The sequence below is a fragment of the Apaloderma vittatum genome, unplaced genomic scaffold, assembly GCF_000703405.1.
Source record: "Apaloderma vittatum isolate BGI_N311 unplaced genomic scaffold, ASM70340v1 scaffold2775, whole genome shotgun sequence".
In the NCBI taxonomy this organism is placed as follows: Eukaryota; Metazoa; Chordata; class Aves; order Trogoniformes; family Trogonidae; genus Apaloderma; species Apaloderma vittatum.
Window position 1 is genome coordinate 45,708 of NW_009717527.1, and position 21,390 is coordinate 67,097.

At 38.5% G+C, this 21,390-nt stretch overlaps 1 protein-coding gene across 1 annotated transcript in view; it reads right to left on the reverse strand.

The window, feature by feature from the left end:
• The window catches only part of LOC104274322 (cyclin-dependent kinase 19), a gene marked incomplete at its 3' end in the record, with an annotated part of 95,882 nt that overhangs the window by 44,768 nt on the left and 29,724 nt on the right, over nt 1–21,390 (reverse strand). The window contains exons 2-3 of the mRNA XM_009869918.1: nt 17,538–17,648; nt 6,276–6,416 (exon numbers count right to left, since the gene is read on the reverse strand). Of these exons, the coding sequence (XP_009868220.1) occupies nt 6,276–6,416; nt 17,538–17,648 (252 nt within the window). The remainder of the gene's footprint in view (nt 1–6,275; nt 6,417–17,537; nt 17,649–21,390) is intronic.

Sequence of the window (21,390 nt, forward strand, 5' to 3'; positions counted from 1 at the left end):
GTCAAAACCAGGGTGGCCAGCACGAGCAGAGAAGTGATCGCGTCCCAGTACTCAGGACTGGTGAGGCCGCACCTCAACTCCTGTGCTCAGTTTTGGGCCCCTCACTACAAGAGAGACATTGAGGTGCTGGAGCCTGTCCAAAGAAGGGCAACAAAGCTGGTGAAGGGTCTAGAGAACAAGTCTTATGAGGAGTGGCTGAGGGAACTGGGGTTGTTTAGCCTGGAGGAGATTGAGGGGAGACCTTATCGTTCTCTACAACTGCCTGAAAGGAGGCTGTAGCGAGGTCACTTCTCCCAAGTAAAAAGTGATAGGACAAAATGAAATGGCCTCAAGTTGCACCAGGGGTTGTTTAGATTGGATATTAGGCAAAAATTCTTCACTGAAAGGGTTATCAAGCATTGGAACAGGCTGTGCAGGGAAGTGGTTGAGTCATCATCCCTGGAGGGATTTAAGAGATGTGTAGATGTGGTGCTTAGTAACATGGTTTATTGGTGGACTTGGCAGCGCTAGCTTAATGGTCAGACTTGATGATCTTAAAGGTCTTTTGCAACCTAAATGGTTCTATGATTCTAATTTTAGCCCATGTTAGTCTGCCAATCCCCATCTTAGAGGAGGAGGAGGAGGAGCAGCAGCACGATGAAGCAGACAGGAGTAGAGGCAGCATGGCCTCCTTCTGCAACAGCAGTAGGTTATACATCCAAGTCTGCCCAGGGAATCACTTTGTCTAGAGAATCTACCCTCTGTCTCACACTTTAGACACATAAATCTTTGCCTAAACAGAAAAATACAAATAAATTATCAGAGTGAAAAGGTTATTAATTTCTTTTTAAAAAAATCTTTGCAATTTAAGGTTCACAGATAATGTGTTCTCATGGAACAAAAGGTAGTTCTGCCATCTATATGTAAATCAAAATTTTGAGTTCAAAGGTGTGTCAAACATTGAGTATTTTCACCTAAATCACTGTTGTTCCACCTAAGAGTTTTGCTGTAAGGTAATCTCTTTAATTTGTAAAACAACACACAGAATCAATTTAGATATTCTGAAGCTGCAGAGGGATAATACAAGAAAAACTGAGAAATTCTTAGTCAACAATATTTAAAATTATAATAAAAACACTTTAGGAACTTGGCTTATTTTACAAAGTTAGTTTACATGACTACTGCAATGAGCGAGTTCCTGACTTCAGAATGCTGAAAGCAACCATTTAACACAATCTAAGGGTAGGGGTGGAATATCTGCATTGCTCTGGTGAGTTTGATTTCCGACGTTCGTTTTTTAAGCAGTAGTTTTAATAACATTAAGCAGCATTCTAAAGAAATCCTCAAAGACCTAAGTGGAATCTTAACTGAATTCTTCAGTATGGTTTCTGTACACTTAAAAAATCTTATAGATAATACCTACCTCTAGCAAACTACATCCTATTACAAAGAGAAATTGCTTTTATCAAGTTCTAAAGGAAATGGTCTAATGCCTGCTTTTGCCCTTAAGCAACTAACATCAACTACAGAAGGGTTATTAGCACAAGAAAAAGTGCCAGAAATCCTTTCTGTTGCTACCATGAACACACACTGTGAACAGTCTATGGAAGATCTCCATTTTTAGACATCTCTGCCTTTGCTGAACATTCCTGTAGAATCTAAACAATTCACATTAGAGGAGTAGGGGAGAAGGTATCACAATACCCTGAAATACTCAACATGCTGTACCTTTAACTTGCTATTGGCTCAAGGTACAGAACACAATTTTAGATCTCCTTCAGGTGGACAGTCCACAACATATAGAGAGAGTGCTTTAGAAAACAAAAGCTTAATACCAAATAGTTCTTTCTCTGAAATCTATCTGTAACAACCTCTTATTCATAGTGAAATGCCCCAGGAGCTAATAGAGTCAGCAAAGCATCCCTCCTCTCAAGCATGGCTTTTGAGAATGTTGTTTGTTACATTGAAAAGGCAAAATTATTGTTGCTCAATAACGCACAATCCCACAAAAAAAATCCACTACACATGGCTTGATAGGAGAAGAAATGTATGGATTATTATTATATCCTTATGTCAACTTCAAGGTGTATAAACTGACATAATGCTATTCAAGGAAATCAAATCTCTACTGTCCCCCGTCCCGTATCACAGAATCACAGAATGTCAGGGGTTGGAAGGGACCTTGAAAGACCATCTAGTCCAACCCCCCTGCCAGAGCAGGATCACCTACAGTAGGTCACACAGGAACACGTCCAGGCGGGTTTTGAAAGTCTCCAGAGAAGGAGATTCCACACCCTCCCTGGGCAGCCTGTGCCAGTGCTCTGGCACCCTCACAGGGAAAAAGTTTTTCCTAATATTTTTGTGGAACCTCCTATGCTCCAGCTTGTACCCATTGCCCCTTGTCTTGTCATTGGACATCTCTGAGAAGAGCCTGGCTCTGTCCTCCTGACACCCACCCTTTACATATTTATAAACATGAATGAGGTCACCCCTCAGCCTCCTCTTCTCCAAGCTAAAGAGACCCAGCTCCTTCAGCCTTTCCTCATGAAGGAGATATTTCACTCCATCTCTGTGGCTTGGCGCTGGGCTCTCTCAAGCAGTTCCCTGTCTCTCTTGAGCTGAGGGGCCCAGAACTGGACACAATATTCCAGATTTGGCCTCACCAGGGCAGAGTAGAGGGGGAGGGGAACTTCTCTTGCCCTACTGGCTACACCCCAGGATGCCATTGGCCTTCTTGGCCACGAGGGCACATTGCTGGCTCATGGTCATCCTGCTGTCCACCAGGTGTGAATCCTGCTCTACAGAAAGTTACTGTTGAATACTTTTTAACTGACGGGCATTAACAGCTTGGCCAAAAGAAAAAAAAATCACTTAGTACCTTTCAGCTATGTTCAGGATGAGAAAGCCAGAAACAAAATAGTCCAAATATTACAAGAAATTGAAAGATACACTATACTAAATTATTTTCCTATTACTAGAAGTAGGAGTGCATTTGGTCTCGTAATTTCCCTCAGTTTGGGTGCTTGCCTAAATTTGGACTTGTGTTGGGAGAGTCTAAGCTAACATGAGTCTTACATTAGAAAAGACTCGAGGTAAATATAAAAGTTACATTGATGTAGACCCACAACTGAATTTAATCTTTTCAAAACCCTTCCACTCTCATCTAAGAATTCAAAAGGTGCATTTTAACAGTAAAACAATCTGCTCCAACGGCAGATGACACTAGACCGACCTGCTGAGCTTTCTGCCACCACCTCCAGCCTCACACTTCTGCACCAGCTCGTGCGCACACGTGAACTCCCAGGGAGATCCCTCAGGGAGATAATTCTGCAGAAACGAGCTCTGCAGGATGAGAGCGGATATTTTTGTGTGGGTTCCACTCCCTGAGTGAGCTCACCATGAGCCAGGCGAGTGTCCCCTGCCAGGCCACTGAAACTAGTGGCGATGCCCAGTGGTACTGCAAGAGGGGAACAAGACTGTCTCCTTGTGGTAGAATCGTCCCTCAGCTCAGCCGAAGGGCAGGACAAGTCCTGCACGTCTGCAAGTTTGCAGTGTTCACTCTGTTTCAGTGCTCCATCATGCTTTTGCTGGCTACTGCTGATCTTAAAAAAAACTTAAAAGGAACAGTTTTAAGTACAGATCCATTGAGAACCAGGGTTTTTTAAAAAGCACATTTGGTACTCTAGCTTCTTTAAAAACTGTTTGATTTAAGACACTATCAAATTAAGATCTTTAACAATGTTCTTCAAATACAAAGCAAGGACACTCACAAATACCTATCTTCTCATGTTCCTATTTTTTCATTGCAAAATTTGTTAAATAAATTCTAAAGGTAATTTCCAGGGCTCAGGAGAATTATCATAAATATTCTTGACAATAACTTTTTTAAAAAAAACCCAAAGCAATTAAATACGCATAACGTGACTTTTATGGATGTCACCATCTTTGGTCTACATCCAAATGCAAGCTAAAAATAGCAAGAACAGAGTTATATTGAACTAGGAAAGTACAAGGTGTCTTGATGCAAAATTTGGTTTACATAAAACAGAAAAATATTTATCCAGCAGAGGTAAATTAAAAAGCTAAGAGAAAAACACCAGACAAACTGCTCCCCATCTTAAGAAGACACTGAAGAGCTTTTCTTTACATATTATGCAAGAAACTGATCCCAGTAAAATCTTTTTTAAAAGCAAAAATTACAGGTATGAGCATATGAATAAAAATTAGAGATATACTTTTTTTGTTATTAACTGAGATTTTAAATTGATTCCTAAATGATTACATTAACTCTCAATTTCAAGAGGAGACAGGACACATCCAGAATAACATGTTTTTTCTTACTATGCTCAAGATACAAAATAACTACTTGAAATACCTGAATTCTTGAGAACTCCAAGGCAAAAGATTCTGAATACACCTTTAAATCACCAGTGTACCAAAGCAATTTTAAAAATTGTTTCCCTTCTCTCACTGAGGTGTCCCAGAATCCATTAACTTAAATTTATTCGCATACCAAGAACACATTAAGACTTCATAGATTTCTATTCTTCTCCCTTTCAATTATGCCAACATCAATCAAGCACTATCATTCCAGAACCATGAAAAATAGTCTTTTTTTGTGTGTAACAACAACAATCACCTCCCAAAGTTCCAAGAGAAAAGACAGAGACTTTAGGCAGCAGCTTTGCTGCAATTCATCAACAACAGATAAGACCTGTAAAGCAGCAGCAACAGTCACGCAAAACACCTGGTGCGGCAGGCTGGAAATAGCAACAGCAGCAAAAAAATTCTCTAAGGTATTTGTTATTGTTATCTTAGATACCATCTTGTACTTCCTCTCAAGATATCAAGTGTATATATGGCATTTGAGTATATGTATCTTTAATAGTTCCATGAACACATACGTTTCCCTTAAACATAGACTTTTCAGGTGTTCCTCCTCAAGCTGTATCTAATTATATGTCAGCACTCTGCCAAAGCAACAGCTGTCTCCTTAGGAAACTAATAATTGTACCATGAAAATCAGGATTGTACTTGCTTCCTGCTTTTGCTCACGGTTACTATTCCAAAGGTAAAACGAACAAACATACACACACCCACACCCCAAAACCATACAAATATATTAAATTCTGGAATGTAACAGAAAAACTGACAATAAATACAGAAAAACTGACAATAAATACCTAGGAACAAATTAAAAAAAATAAAAATAAAAAAATTAATCCATACCAAAACCTGAAGCCTCACTCTTAGGTATTATTACAGAAATTAAATAAAATTTATTCCAGATGTGACTTCTACTCCAGGTCCGCCTTTGTTTATTCATATCTTTTAAGAAAACATTTGCTCTGCATCCAAAAATTAATCCAAACCTCTATTTACTATTAAAGACTCGAGAACAATCTATGTCTCACAAAACTTAATGAGCAATTGTAAGTTTCTGGATGTGTATCCCTATTTTGACGTACTGGGGCAACTAGGAAGAATAACCAAATAAGATCAGTGGCTTTATACACAGGTTATACAACATTTCCTACCATACCTACTAGTGATGTTACAATAGCACCACTATTAGAACAGATTTGACATATTAAGCATCACGTTATTTGTCTCATGTCAAAAATGCTAGTTATGATGCAAGTAACAGTAAGCACTACACCCATATTAATATTCTTCTTTTTGCAACCCTTGGTAGCACTTCAGTTAAGCAGGAGGAGTGGTGGGAAACATTAAGGGGAAAAGGGTAACTAAGACAAGGCAACTGGCTGCCCTTGTAACGTGCAGTCAACTTAAAGAGCCACTTCAGGTCATGAGAAATTTCAAGATGACATCTCTTTCATAGCTCTCTTCCCACGGTCAGAAAAAATACCACATGGAAAAGAAATACACCACGAAAAAATCACTCTTTCACTAGCTTTTATGGTAACTTGCATGTAAGCCAAACAATGTACAAGGGTATCAATCACTCTTTTACTTAAATGCCTTTTCAAAGTCATACACAAACTTCTAAGAATGTTCAAGCAACGTATATCAGCTGGCTCGCATACTGTTTTCGGATACCGGTATCTGCAATCCTTCTACCGGATCTAGCATCATTGTCCAAGCTCAGATGACTCAGATAAAAACAATGTGAAAACACAGTTTGTTTTCGTGTTTAAAATCACCATTGGTCTCCTGCAACAATAACAGGAAGAGCTGTACGGATCGATACGCAAGATTACTAATAGGGACTTTTCTTCTACCCACCAAGGCACACGTGGAACTTTCCAGCCAGGTGCAACACAGGCCACACTTACCAGATCTCTGTGAAGCACCCAGTTTGCATGGAGGTAATGGATTCCATCGAGGATCTGGTAGAGTAAGGATTTAACCATAGATCTTGGCAACTGCATGGGCTTTTTATTTGCTTTTGAGGCACGGTGAAACTTGATAATATGCTAGAAATAAAACAAGTAGAAAGATGAAACATGTTAGATAAACAGAAAGGACTTTTGTTGTGTTTGGTTTTTAAACTATTAACACTAAATAATGAAATGAAATACAAAGTCTGCTGAACTGTGCAACTGAAAGCAATATGCTCAAAATTTTCTCGAGTTGCTTTTATTCTCTGAGTTGCTTTAAAAAACAGCTGTCAAGCTTTAGTTAATATCTAAAGACTGGCTACTTACCTTCAGTAAAGGGTCTTAGATATTCTCCTCCCTCCTCCCTCCCCATTTGGAATCCTCTTACCCTCAGCTGCTAGAGAAGAAGCTTTCAAACCAGCAGTGTCTACTAGAAGGAGGACCGCACTCTGTGCTTTCATACCTTCCCTCCTCCTCTCCAAACCCACCCAGGACAGAGTGCTTGCAACTGCTTCACTGTTCCCCCCTAAATCAGAATCTCAGTAGAGAGAGCAAGTAAATATTTTTAAGTGGAAGGGGGATGACAACTCTAAAAAAACCTACACCACAACACTGGGGTGAGATCATGTTCAAATGTCTGAAAATTGATATATTTTTGCTTCCACATTTTGGTTGCACAATTTCATTGATGAAGACAAGCCAGTGGCTCTTGGATTGCAGAGGTCAGTCACAGCCCATTAGAGGACAAATACCTCTTGAAAACATGGAATGCAGAAAGGGACCCCAGCATTAGTCAGCTGGAGTGAAAAAAAAAGATCAGGAAAAGATTGCTGAGAGATCATGAAATATTCATAAACTAATTAATATTTATTGTAAGTTCGATGTGGCGATGATGGGTTAGGTTTGGTTTGGTTTTGCTATCCTGTACAAGAAATAAAGTGGATTGATGCCCCTCTACCTTTTCAGTCCTCAGACAAGGTGGGGCTGTGCAAGGCATAAACTCAATCTTACATATTGCCGTTCAGCAAACAACTAAAACCATTCATTCACATTTAAAAAAAAAAAAACAACTCCTTTCTGAAGGCAATTCAAAGAAGCATCTCAACAAAATAATATTCAGTTATGTGCTTTTCTGAAAGACACAAATAATAAAGGCAGTTTGCATTTTTACTGAAAGCAATTCAAAATGCTAATCTCTAGAGTGACAAGACTACTAATTACTCAAGTCTTTAAATACGATTTGTCTAGCTCAAGATCACCCCCCTCCTCAGGTTAAGGAGGGGTAGCCAGTGGCTGTGCTTTCACTGAACCTCTGCTCCCTCCACCACCACCTGCTGCCAAGTTTGTCACTTCCCAATGAAAATGTTAACGGGTTCATGTTTCCTCACGGTAGATGTTACCTCTGGCTGACATCAGTACTTCAGCCACTGTCAAACTGTGTTTAGCAAAGGTGTAGACAAAAATGTTTAAAGCAAAATAAATAAAAATAAATAAATCAGAACAACAGCCTACTTACTCCCTATCCACAGCAATATTCCCACAGAGCCTTCCACTACTACCTGTACAACAGCGATGGCCGTATATTAAAAACACCATAAAAGAAATCTACAGGATTATCAGTTTTTAATGTACAAATGAGGACCAGCAAGCAAAACAAGCTTTTAGTATCCGATTCTTTAGTTATGCAATCACTCTGAAAACTATAATAGAAAGCCTTAAGGAAGCATTTCCTTTGAAAAGCTCTTTCTTATCTTTACACAGAAAGATTCTGTGTCAAAACTTCAACTGGGAGTCCCTACTCTCCTGTACCATGCAATGCTCGTCATATAACGACCCTTGTGTGTAAGTACAACATGATTTATAAAGCAGCAACAATACCATGAACTCCCAAATGATTATCTTTATTAATAGACGGCATGAAAAAACACAGGAGCACCAAAAGGCAAAGGTCACGACAGAAACTCACAAACCCAGTCCAGCCCTTTTTCAAGGTGCATGTAATGACTAAAAGGAATTTCTACACTCATTTAAAAACTGATTAGTATCCAAACAAAACATTACTCCTTCCAATAAAGGCATACAGAAAATGGAACTGAGAAAGGGTCTCGTGGGACAGAACGGGACACAACTAACCATGGATGAGCTGAGGAGGAACACTTTGCCTCTGGCCCCACCGCAGCCTCTCCGGTACCTGTGGAGGAAAGGAGCACGGCAGCACCAGGCTGGTGCTTTCCGATTTCTGCCCCCACCCTGCACGTGGGTCCCCATTTCCTTCGAACGGACTGGGAACTCTGTCAAAGGTTTTGTCCCATGAGAAACTAACAAACTGAAGAGAGGTTGAGAGCAATGTGAGAATCTGCTCAGGAGCGTGACCTTATCAGTCTGCCAGGGCTATCCGCTAGATCGGCAAAGCAAAGCTTACACCAGGGTAGAGGGGAGGAAGATTTCGTGCAGTGACTCAGAGCAGCAGCATCCCTCTTTCCTCCTCTCATTCCACATGAATGGTGGACTTCTGAGGCAAATAATCCACCCTCATGCTGAACTTCATGTATGTGAGTTACCTCTAAACCAGAGCTAGCACAACTAAATTGACGTGATGCTAAGCCAAGTTCCCCAGCCAGACCTGAGCTAAGGCTCACCACACCAAAGCTGGTTCATGCTCCAGAAAACAGCAGAGATCGTTCTTATCTGCCTCTGAAATACCACTGAGACACATCCTAAATCATCTTGTTCCGATGCTGGTTTGTCCTAGTCAGAAAGGCGAAGAAAGCAAGCTCCTCTCTTGAAGGAGTTATGGAATTGTAGAAGCAAATTAAAGCTGACAGCTTTGCTTTGAGCAAGCAATATCACCACTACATAAAATACAATTTCCTACAATAGAAAAAAAGAAGTTATCGTTGCCGATTTGTTCTATGGAAGTTTATATTCGCCAAAGCAAGAACATCACCCCATCACAGTTTAGAGAAGCATAAAAAAATATATAAAAAGCATATAGCAGGGCCAAATCATACAGAGAACTGAAAAGGTGAATTTGCCCCGTGCCACTGGAATGCACACACAGTGCTTGTGACCAAGTCCTACTCTTAAAAGCTTTGTTAAAAAAGTAGTTGATTTCTTGTATGTAACTAGCCATATAAAGAAAATCCAATACACATAACAAGTGTTAAACAGCCATTTTAATGTCAGTGTCCATCCATGACACAGAAAGGGCAAACAGGTGCCACTGCTGAACAGTGTCTCTCCTACTGGAGGCTGCAAGGCCAAGCTTTTTCCTATCTCCTTGCATTTTCAGAAATATGTCTGTATGGCCCTACCACTGTTGTGGGAAAATATTCCTCAAATTAAAATAAAAATAAATAATTAAACAACTAGCATCAAAACAGAAGTAAACGAATGGTCATAATAACATGACAAAGGTTTTAGAGACCAGGTGTACTGTAAGCTGTGTACCAAGGATGCCAGTACAACTAAACAAAAGGAATTTAAGTAATCTTGCTCATTTCAGCTATGGCAGGGAGGTGTGCTCTTTCCACATCAAAACATTTAAGATTTCATAGCTTAAATCTGAGACCCTGAGTGTAGAAACACATGCAGGTACCAGCACAAACTGGGATGCTCTTTATGCCTAACTATACTATGCAAGTGGAGCCTTGAAAGGAGACGGCTGAGAGGGGACCTTATTAACATAAACAAATATCTGAGGAGTGGGTGTCAAGAGGAAAGGGACAATCTCTTCTCAGTGGTGCCCTGTAATAGAACATGAAATAAAGGGTTTAAGTTAGAACATAGGAAGTTCCACCTCAACATGAAGAGAAACTTCTTTACTGTGAGGGTGACAGAGCACTGGCACAGGCTGCCCAGAGAGGTTGTGGAGTCTCCTTCTCTGGAGACTTTCAAAACCCACCTGGACGCGCGTAACTGTGTGGCTGCCCTGGGGGATCCTGCTCTGGCAGGGGGGTTGGACTGGATGAACTCGAGGTCTCTTCCAACCCTGAACATTCTCTGATTCTATGAGGTATTCTGCATCAGCTTCATATACCGAACAGCCCTAAAGCGAAGCCTTATGCACAGCACTTAACAGCCATAATCTTAGACCTAAAAAGGTACGGAATAATTTTTAGGAATTACAGGAATTGGAACCTACATTCCCCATTCTCTAGGTGACTGCCCTAACTGCTAGCCTTTGAAACCACACTCTTCCTTTCTCTCACTTCTCTTGCAGAACAGCCCAGCATCAAGACAGTCCCATGAGCTGGAAGTATAGATTTGAATCCTGACAGGTACAAAGGACATTCTGCATCTCTCTTTGGGAATCAGGAGGTGTGCATGGACACTGCAGTTTCTGACCTTTAGGTATGCTCAACTTCTTTATCGAGTCTTATCCCTAATGGACAACCACTACGAAGAAAACACAAGGACTTCCACAATCTAGTCCAGTCAGAGGCATGCTTGTAGCAAGAAAACATGCAGACAGAAGGTGGTCAAACAGCTTCAGCATTCTCCATGTCTTTTTTTCACTGTCACTCCCTAAAGATAACTTAATTCCCATATTCTCATAGACCATCTGGCCACAAAAGCTGGAAAATACTCAGACGCATTCAGCAAAAATTTAGGGAAGGCTTAGTTGTCAGTGCACAGCATACCAGTCGCATGCTACTGAACAGAAACCCATCCACAATGTTATCCGACCATAATTTCATTTTAAATAGTTCCTTAAAACTCTGCAGGTGCAAGCTCTCCTCCCTGTGTATCTAAAAAGCTTCCAAATGAAAGAACACGTGTCATACGAGGTAAATGAAACTCCAAGTAACATTCAAATCTATTCAGCAGAAGTAGCCAAGTCGCTTTCCCTTTCTGCGCATCTGTATTTTCAGATTACTAAATCTTAAAAACATGCTGCCACTGACTGGGTTCCAAAAATGTTGTAAGCCAATTAGGTATCCACTTCTGAAAATAAACATAATGCAAAAATATTTCTATAGCATCTACATATTTTATTTTGAATTCAAACACAGCAGCAACTTTGTGGTGGTGGCTTTAAGTCTATATTCTCAATTTAATTAATACTTCACTGATCAACATTAAAGCATACATTTATTGATGTATGAAAAGTAACGAAAAGTAATGAAACTTACAGATGTTTGCTGTAATTTGCTGTTTGCAATCTCTGGGACTACTGTTGGGGTTTTTTTACTAACTGCTTATTCCCAATTTTCAACTTCAAAAAAATGTATTGGGATCAAAAGGAAAAATGGATGAACCGGCTTACTTCAGTAACACCATTTTAGCCTTCGGAAAGGCAAGACCATATAAACGATAATAGATAAAGAAGTGAAACAGAGCTAAGCATCTGGAAAGCAAATACAGTGGTGACTCATGAAACAATATTCAGTGTAGTAGTTCACCTGCCTTTTATCTTACCTAGCAAGTTGACATTGGTTTGAAAAATGGCTGATGAGGACCTACGTATATTTTCTAAATCCTTCACTATAAACAAAGTAAATAAAATGCATGGCAATATAGAGCAAACTCATTTAGTTTGTTTCATGAAGAGCCATAGTATTTGTCCAGCAGTTAAATAAGCATTCAATATGATCCTAATTTTAGCATGTTTCCAAGGAATTCAAGCTGATGCAAACACACTCTCTCTGCGTTTGTGTCATCTCATTTCCAATTCTGAGAACTGCTCTTCTGTAGGACAGAGGTTCAAACAAACAAGTCAGAACTGGAAAGATTTCGTGGACATAAGAATCCAGCTGAGAGATTTTATGCATGTCTGTAAAAAATGAAGTTACACTGTAAGCAAGCTCTCACCTAAACAGACATGAAATGATCAAGACACAACCCCTGAGAAATCCTGAGTACTTCAGTTCTACTGCTTAAGGCACTGCTTGTTTCAAAATTACACGTATCTCCATCAAACTGAAATGCAATCATGTTGACACAGGTGCCTCTCCCTGCTGAAGTAAACTGTTTATTGCCACACTTGAGAGAAAAATCCCTTTGTTCTATCCAATCCCTAAACCAGCCTTTGAGGATAAAATAGAATTATGCCAATGCACCAGTAAAAAGTAAAATTACTTTTTAATATTAAAGAGATGGAAGCTTGGACGCACATTAAATCTCGTACCAAGGTAAAGAGGAAGATTCTGATTACATGGCTTCAAGTTTCATTTTAAATATAAAATTTTTACCATCTTCTCCCTTCAGCAATCAGGACCCAAACAAAGATAACTGATTGTTGAATGTTAAAAGTGAAGCACTTAGACTACGGAAGAACAAATGAAAATTTAAAAAGGTGGTACAAAAACTAACCATGCGTTGTTTGCACAATTTTCAAAAAGAGGAAACAAACATAGACCCAACTAACCTGAGCAGCACTTGTTAGCTCTTCCAGAAAATATATCACAGCTTCATATGCCTACACTTAGGACTCAGTTTAGATGACAAAGTTTTAGACACAAAATTTTGTCAAGCGTATGTCAAAAGTAAAGTAAAATCAAAACAAAAGTGGGTAAAAGTATTTCTAAAGCAATCACTAAAGTTTCCAATTTTGAAAGCATGTGTTGATCGCTGTATTAACAGCCCTTCAAAAGGGGGAGGGGGGGGAAATATACCTCAACACGCTCCCTCTAAATGATGCTAGTACACAGTCATCATCAAGTATCTTCTTTAGAATTTCATTAACCAAACTGGCTAATGAAAAACACACTTCCAATTGACCAGAGGTCAACATTTTAAGTAACAGTGAAAGGAGTTTTAATGATAACTAACATTTGTTAATGCCAACTTGCTTAAATACCCAGGCTTTGAAACACAGAGCAGACAAACTATAATTTTCCCAGGTTCTGCTGGGGTCTTTTTAGGTCTATTATATCTTTCAGACCTAAATATGTCAAAATAACTCTATATGCTGCCCTTTCAGTACATTCACCTGAAACACCCAGTACTCACACAACTCTGTTCATATTAATTCTTCATATACCTTATGCTTTTGCACCCTCACCTCTGCTGTTGTGGTCTGTTCCTACCTGTTGTTTCCCCCAGTTCTTGAAGATGAACCCACGTAAACTAACCTTAAATCCCTACAACTCTGTCAAAAAAAGCAAGTTTTTTGAGTGACAAGTGCATTCTCAGACCAGACAGCGATCAACACAGAATAGTATTGCTCTCTGCAAGAAATCCAACCATTGCTTTAGAGTCAGCAAGACCCCACCCAACATATTTGGAAGGGATAAATTACGCCATAAAGGCTTTCTGTAACAATGGATGATGATAAAAACCGTAACTCTAAAGCAAATCAAAATCTATGCCAGCCCATTCCCTTCTGCTTCAACAAATCTTATATCCTATTAAAACCAAAATCACGTGCTTTAGAAAATATTTCCAATACTAAAAATCTAATGCTGTAAAAGTATAGGAGAGTAGCTGGGAACAAAAGAAAAGCTCTAAGTATTAGAACCTCTTCAGCAGGTAAAAGTAACTACACTGAGAGCAAACAGAACTCACATGCAGAGCAGATCTCATTTGTATCAAACTTTTTACAAAGTCCAATAAAGTAATGATCACGCATTTAATGTATTTAATATAAATCTGCATAATGTCTTCCTTTACATAGGACGCTCGTGGCAGCAGTGTACACATAACACTAACATGAAAGTAGAACAGGAAAATAAGTTTTCCTTAGTGATAAACTAGCAAGAACATTTATGCATTTAAAACAACCTTTTTTTTTTTTTTAAGGTCAAAGATGAATATAGCAGAAAAATACACTTATCAGTTGAAGGGATTACACTTTTTCTTGGAAGGATTTCACCCATGCATAGTTTTGTAAGACTATGAAGTTCTAACTGTGTACTGGAAAGGTAATTTAAAAATAGTATCAATTTCACTTCTGAATTTAAGGTTAACCCAGTCACGTGTTAAGTGAGTTACATTCAGTTCATCTCAACATAAATTAATCAAGGCAGAAAACCTGCATACAATTTGGATTGAAAGCATCCAAGAGGATTTTCCCTCACAAGCAAAGGAATTGGAAACGGTTGGTTCTGTGGCTACAAACACCTGAAGCTGAAAGTTTCAGACGACTAGAATATCAAGATGTAGGACTGAGGCAAGTTGCCAGGAATTAAGAAAGGATGTGGCCTAGAAGGTATGAGATACTCAATGCCATCTGTGGATATACACATTTTTAACCTTGTATCAGATGCTCTTTTCACACTGAGCTAAGGAATTTTGCATTTACTTCATGGCATGAGCATATATAAACAGTGAGGACAGTGCAGACAATATACTATAAATTAACATATGTGGCACATCCAGCAGACTAAGAGCTTTACCAGTTGACAGAGACTAATAGCCAAGAAGAATCATACGGAAATAATTTGTGGATTACACTATGAATTCTTGTAATTAAAGCAAGCAAGAATTCTAAATCAATTGGTCCAAAGAATTCCTATATTCTTAGATATTCTTTATTGTAATCTCATTAACAGCTTTTGTGCAATGTAACTCGAAGAAAAAAAATCTTTGATAGGCTTAGTTATTAAACAGTGAATCTATTTGTAGGCAAGGACAACATATTAAATCTTCACCAACACCTGCCAAAAATTAGCACAGATTAGCACAGCTTTCTTCATCCCTTGATAATGATATCAACAGAGGCTAGAGTAAATTATAAAGTATGCTGCTATCTATTCTCAAATTTTAGATTCGAGCAGTCTAATCCTTGGGAATTAAAGGCAAAGTTAAAAAAAGGAAAAAAAAGTCTTGCTCACTATAAAAGAACTTTTTAATAAGCTTAATTGGCATCATCACTTTTCCTCATTAGAACAGCACAACTTTTTTCAACTTTTTTTTCCGTATTAGAAAATACACAGAATAAGATAGCATCTAATATAGTTAATTCATCTCTTGCCAAATGTTTCCAGTACAGAAGCCGAAAAATGTAACAATTTTAATTATCTGATGTTTATAAGTAATGAGCATTCACTCTTCTCACTGAAGCCAATAGGAATTACTAAAGCTGAGCAGCTTTGAACAGAAGGATGATTCCCACACTCACAGATACATTTTGGCAAGTAACTCTAAGCTACCTACATTTAAACTGTTGGTCTCTGGGGATCTACTTCTCTGTAGTGACAGCACATCTATGATTTCCGAGTGTAAATCCTTTCAAACTGATACCCACAGTGAATAGCCTTATTCTGGTTTTATGTAGTGCTGGAGAGCACGTGGTGCTAAGCAATAACAAAATGTGCAAATCTCCTGCTACAAGTTCTACCCCAAAAAGCTGGAAGGGCACAAGCTGTAAAGCACAGGAAATGCAAAACACAACACGACACAGACAGAATGACAAGTGGTTGTTATTACTGAAATGCGTTACAAAATAAGTGGATTTTCAGGAGGTTTTTGAAGGAGGATAGCGAAGGATCGTTACGTACGTTAATTGGGAGGCTGTTCCATGTGTAGGAGGCAGCGTGGAAAAAGACACAAAGTTGGGAGTGAGCAAAAGAGACAAAAGGGGATTTAAGAGCGATGCTTGGGAAGGGCTGACAGTAAAGGAAATGAGGACCAAGGTTAAGCAAGAACCAAGAGTGCCTTGAACATGGCTAACTGTATGCAAGGGAGGGAAAAGAATTCCTGCCAAAGGCTTAAGAAGCAAGAAAACATGGGCAATCATACAGGAAATGAGAAATGATTTGTGTAGCACGTTCCATAGGGGAAAAAAAAAAAAAAAAAAAAAAAAGAGTTAGGAAGTAGGAGACCAGTTCACATCAAATAACTAGTGTAACAAACATTTCAGTCTCAAATAACAGACAAGAATTTACTTTACTGAGATTATGACTGAAATCCAGCCAGATGTACGGAGTGTGAACATTAGACTGCAGTGATTCCTTATCTAAAATTGTTAAATCATGTGAAAAATCACCAAGTACTGTGAACACCACATGCTCAAAGTAAATTTACATGAAAAAGGTTAGAAAAAAGGTGTTTTAAAAGTGCCATTCAATGTAGCTCTAAAATGTGTTTGTTGTGGTTGTTCTATAAAACAAGTAAAACTAACTCTTTCCACGCACAAATAAACTCTGTCAGTACAGGGTTTTAGCTGTTGCATTCCTATTCATCATCACTCTCACCAGTTGTGAGAAATACACAAACTCTCAGTGCACATGGAAGTTTGATGAAGAAAGCTTTTTAGAGCTGCTATAACATAGAAGAAATCAAATTAAATCTTTTTAAGCATATGAAGGGGAATGAAATACCATGACTTCACTTGCTCTGAGCTAGAAGTATCTTTTTGCATAGTCTAAGTTTACCTTCCTTCCAAGTAACAATTTTGTGTGATTTACTAGTATATATTCATTAGTTCTTGAGAGTTAAGTAAAAAAAAAAAACAAAAAACAAATGAGCAATTTGTCACTAACATTAATAATAGCAACTTCTATATTACTAAGGCCTTAAAAAGTAATATTAGAATTATTATTGCTACTTTCTCTCCTTACCAGTATTTTCAAAGAATTAAACATATTGATTATTCTCAGTACGTGTTTGTTATCTTTTGAGTTTAAACGCAAATGCAGGTCCAAGCAACACACATCAACAGCGGTGGAGCTTGAGTTCAACTCATGATGGCATTGATGTCCACCTCTACATCAGATTAAGTCAAATCATATCATATTTTGCTTGAAACTTCATAATAGACATCTAAGTCTCTATTCCTCTTCCACACAGTGACAATCTATCAGTAGGCTCAATCAGCAGTGCTTACTTACTCTTCTTATTTTCTTTCCACTCATACTGTCACAAATTCACTGTTTAGAATTAATGATTGAATGTTGGTCACTTTCACTGTCTCAGTCACTCAGTAAAGCAGTCCCTCTCTATTTTTCTCCCCCCTTCTTTTGTGTGTGTAAAACAACAGAAAAATAAAAATATTAAAGACATTTCCAAACTATCTTAGAAACTGTCAATTTAGGAATGCTTTCTTTATTCAAGCTCATAGGAAAACTTGTTTCAAATAAAATCTGACTTAAAGAAATTCTACATAGCCTTTTGCAGGTTTTAAAGTGTACAAAGAATAGGCTGTCAGTGACATCCTTAATTACAGAGTAAGCAATTTATGCATCTCTGCACTCTGTGAACGTATGCCATACATGTCAGGTTGAACAAGCTCGTATTACACTATCTCAAACACTCAGGGAAATCTGTACTTACCCACAAATCATGTTCAGCATAATCAAACAGCAGCCAAACCTTTCTGTCACTGTGAGAAAGGAAAACCTTCTGCAATGCAATCACGTTGGGGTGCTTCAATTCTCGTAAAAGCTGCAGAGAAAGAGGGAAGCTCTTGTTACTTCTGTGCTTGTTAAGAAAAGCAAAGACAACAAAACAGGTCAGCACAAAGAGCAAAGAAGTAAACCTAGATGGCCTCAAGTTGCACTAGGAAAAGGTTTAGACTAAGTATTAGAAAAATTTTCTTTACCGAAACAGTGGTGAGGCATTGGAATAGGCTGCCCAGCAGTCACCCTGAGTCATCCCTGGAGGTGTTCAAAAAATACATAGATGCGGTACTTGCGGATATGTTTTACTGGTCATGGTAGTGCTGGGTAGATATTTCAACTACATGGATCTTAGAGGTCTTTTCCGACCTTAATGATTCTACGCTTCTAAGAGAAGATGCCGCTGATTCAGCATATTATCTTCAAAATGTCTAAATAGGGGTATGTCGCCTCCAAGGCATTGGTTGCTGTTCCGCCAGCGGAGCTGCCCACCACCTTTCTCTGTCCCAGGCTCAGCACACAGCTGCTCATCCCGCCTATTCACCTCACTAGTCCTCAGATTGTATCTTAAAACAGATGATGTTATCACACACAAACCTAACTGTCTTCTTATCAAGGGTGAACATGAGGATTTGAGGATGCCAGAACAAAGCTGGTCCAGTTCTCTCTGTAGACAACAGTTGTTGATCATCACATAATTACTGTATTACCAAAAATTTTCTTTTGCACTGGAACCCTGCTCTCACTTGCCTCGAAGTCCATACGGTTGTTGTTCTCAGAACACAAGGGTGTTTTCAAAGAAAAGTTTGTCAAAATCACTTTTCTAACGGTTGTTTCAATTACAATCCTGTAATCCAGAAATAAACTCAAGTTTATTTATGGCTTGCGAGAAAGAAAACTAGGTATCATGACTAATTAGTGAGCACATTAAAGCAGGCACCGCTGCTGAAGTCATCCTTCTGCCAGATTAAATCAGTCTCGGGAGGAGTTGGGAAGCAGTACTCCCAAAAATATCATTTTCATGGAATCCCTTTTTTTTTTTCCCCTTCCATACTGCAATCACAAGAATGATTGATCACTTCTGTTTTATCTGAAAATTGCTTGCATCTGTAGCACTAGTATATAAATTGCCAAGAATCAATTTATAACGGCAAAGTAGTAAATGGAGTAGGTTCTGAGGCACATTTGAGAGAAATGAATCCTCCCTTTTTTCACCTTATGGAAAAAGACTCGAGATGTTTATTTTAGGGAAAAAGCAAGGAATTTTTTAAATTATATTATCCTTTGGCTATACAGCTCTCTTTCAGGTAAAGGCATCTTCTAAAGAATATTACAGCTGCTTAAATTTATTCCAATTTTCCAGCAAATGAAATCATTTAAGTATTTTTTTCTGTTATGCAGGAAGTATTTTCTTCTTTTTGTTTCTTTCTCTCCCTAACACAAAGCATTTCTAGCTGTAAAAGAAGGAAATTTGTTCCTAATGAACTGATTGATAGTCATGCCCAAGTATCACTTAGGAGACACAGTAAGCATCATTTTGTCACTTAAGAAATAGCAGCAGCTTGCGGAATTATAAACTAACAAAACCCAAGAGATTAAAATTGTCCCTTCGACATACATCAAGAGATGTTGTTATATACGTTGTCTTTAGTAATATTAAAAACTGTTTTCCAGTAGGGAAGATATAACGACTCCACCTTTTTTCTTTTTTAAATAAAGAGTTATTTTCATTTTAGGGTAATTTTTAAACTCGGGGGAGAAAAAACCCACTACAGTAGGCACTTTTTTTAATTCCTATTAGATTTTTCATAAAGATACCATTGGCAGCAACAGCAATATAAATCAATTCCAAACTCGTTTTAAAAAAAAAAAAATTAAAGCATTCTCTCAAAACAACTAAAACTTTGCAGTTAGAAACAGTGAAAGAGAATATAGTTCCGTATCAAATGCTAGCATACAAAAACCAAGCTAAGAGAAATATTATGTAGAGAATAAGAACAGAAAGATTGCCTAAAGTGCTGTACATTAACTGAAAGGTGCTATATGAGATAAGAAAGTGTATATTCCGCAGCTCTCCAACACCTCTGCTCATGCCAATCCACACAGCAAAACTGTACACAGCAGCAGTCACCATCCATCAGAACAGCCTAATTAATAAATGAAACTTGAAACCTCATTTTCATACAAGTTACTAAAATGGATATTTTCATATTAAAAAGGCAAATTTCTTATCTGAAAGGACATAAACTAACTTCCAATGACTAAGTTATTTCTGAGGCCCCATTGTCCTCTTATCATTCAACTTAGATGACACAACAAGCATCCTTATCCAAACCCAGCAATTTTCACTTGAAGGAATCAAACTGTTACTGGTTTGATCTTAAACACTGAGTTTTGTAAAAAACCATGAGAACATGAGAAAGAAATATTACTTTAGTTTTCTACCACACGTCTTGAGTTTCTAACAGAAAATGTCTGTGCCTGGCCTGAAGCTGAGGAACCGAACACTCTAAGGCCAGTCTCTGCCGAGTTCTGACGCTGTCATTTCCAGCTACTGGATGACTGGTTGTAGATGCAGCCACCGATGGGAAGAGCTCCCACCAGAGCAATAAAGTCTGTCTACACAGGTTCCAGATGCACTCTCTACCCGCCTGCTTCTCAAGTCTGCTTTGCCCTGAAAAGCCAGCAATTTCTCTAAACCATATTATAAATAAACATGTTAAAAGTGGTAAGGTTATTTTTAAAGTTGCAGTCTAGAAGCATCTAGAAGATGCTGAGATGTTCCTGATACTTTAATCACAGGGGCTTTGGCAGCTTTATAAATAATAATGGATATTTTCTCGCAAGAGGAGTAGTTACAAAGCAAAACATTTCAGAGACATAAATGGTTACCAAAGTATATCTTGTCTAATAGTTATATCTGAGAGGATATTCATAATGTATACACAACACTTATGGATTTGTTCTCCCACTTGAATTCATTCTGTACTTATTTAGACACTGATCAATACTAAAAACTAGACTGAAAACTCGTCAAATTATCTTGTTTCATCTAACAGTGTGTAACAGAAAATACCGGTAAGTTATTATTAAGAATATTGAAATCAGCTTTGTTTTTGATTCTGTACTCCAACAGATGAACAAACTTGTTATGTAAGGAGGAAGGGAACTTAAATTTTATGTTATTCACATCTATTTAAAGTGAATGCTTTATCAGCATTTACCATGGACAATAATTTTGGAAGTGCTTTAGTAGTTCTAGCAAAACAGACCTTTATACCTTATTCTTTCACTGCTGAGCCAGAACAGGAGGCTGTGAAATAGAAAGCTGCGTATCCAAACCAGAAGGGTTTAAAAGGTTACGTTCTGGCTGCTGAGACCACGGGTGCTGCAACAGTTGGAGCTGGACTGAGGAAACCTCGGCTCTAGAGCCCAAGGCACAGGGCCAGGAACAGGAGCTCTGCTCCAGCTACCCTGGGCTTGCAGCGGTGCCGGCCACCACCAAGATGCGATCCAAAACTACAGCTTAGGGTACGAGCGTCTAGCACGAGCCATGAACAGAAATGTTGGTCAAATTTATTGTCTAAACACAGACTGCTACAGCAGAAGAGAGTGTGACCATGGGAACCGAACTGATGTTACTCATGAGGACATTCCGAAGTGTGGAGATGAGGGGAGTTGTTCAAAAAGCACCGAAAAGATGGGATCAGAAAGGAATATAGGGTAGAATCAAATACACAGCCATGGAAATCAAAAGACAGCAAATTTAAGACAAGCATTTTGAAGAC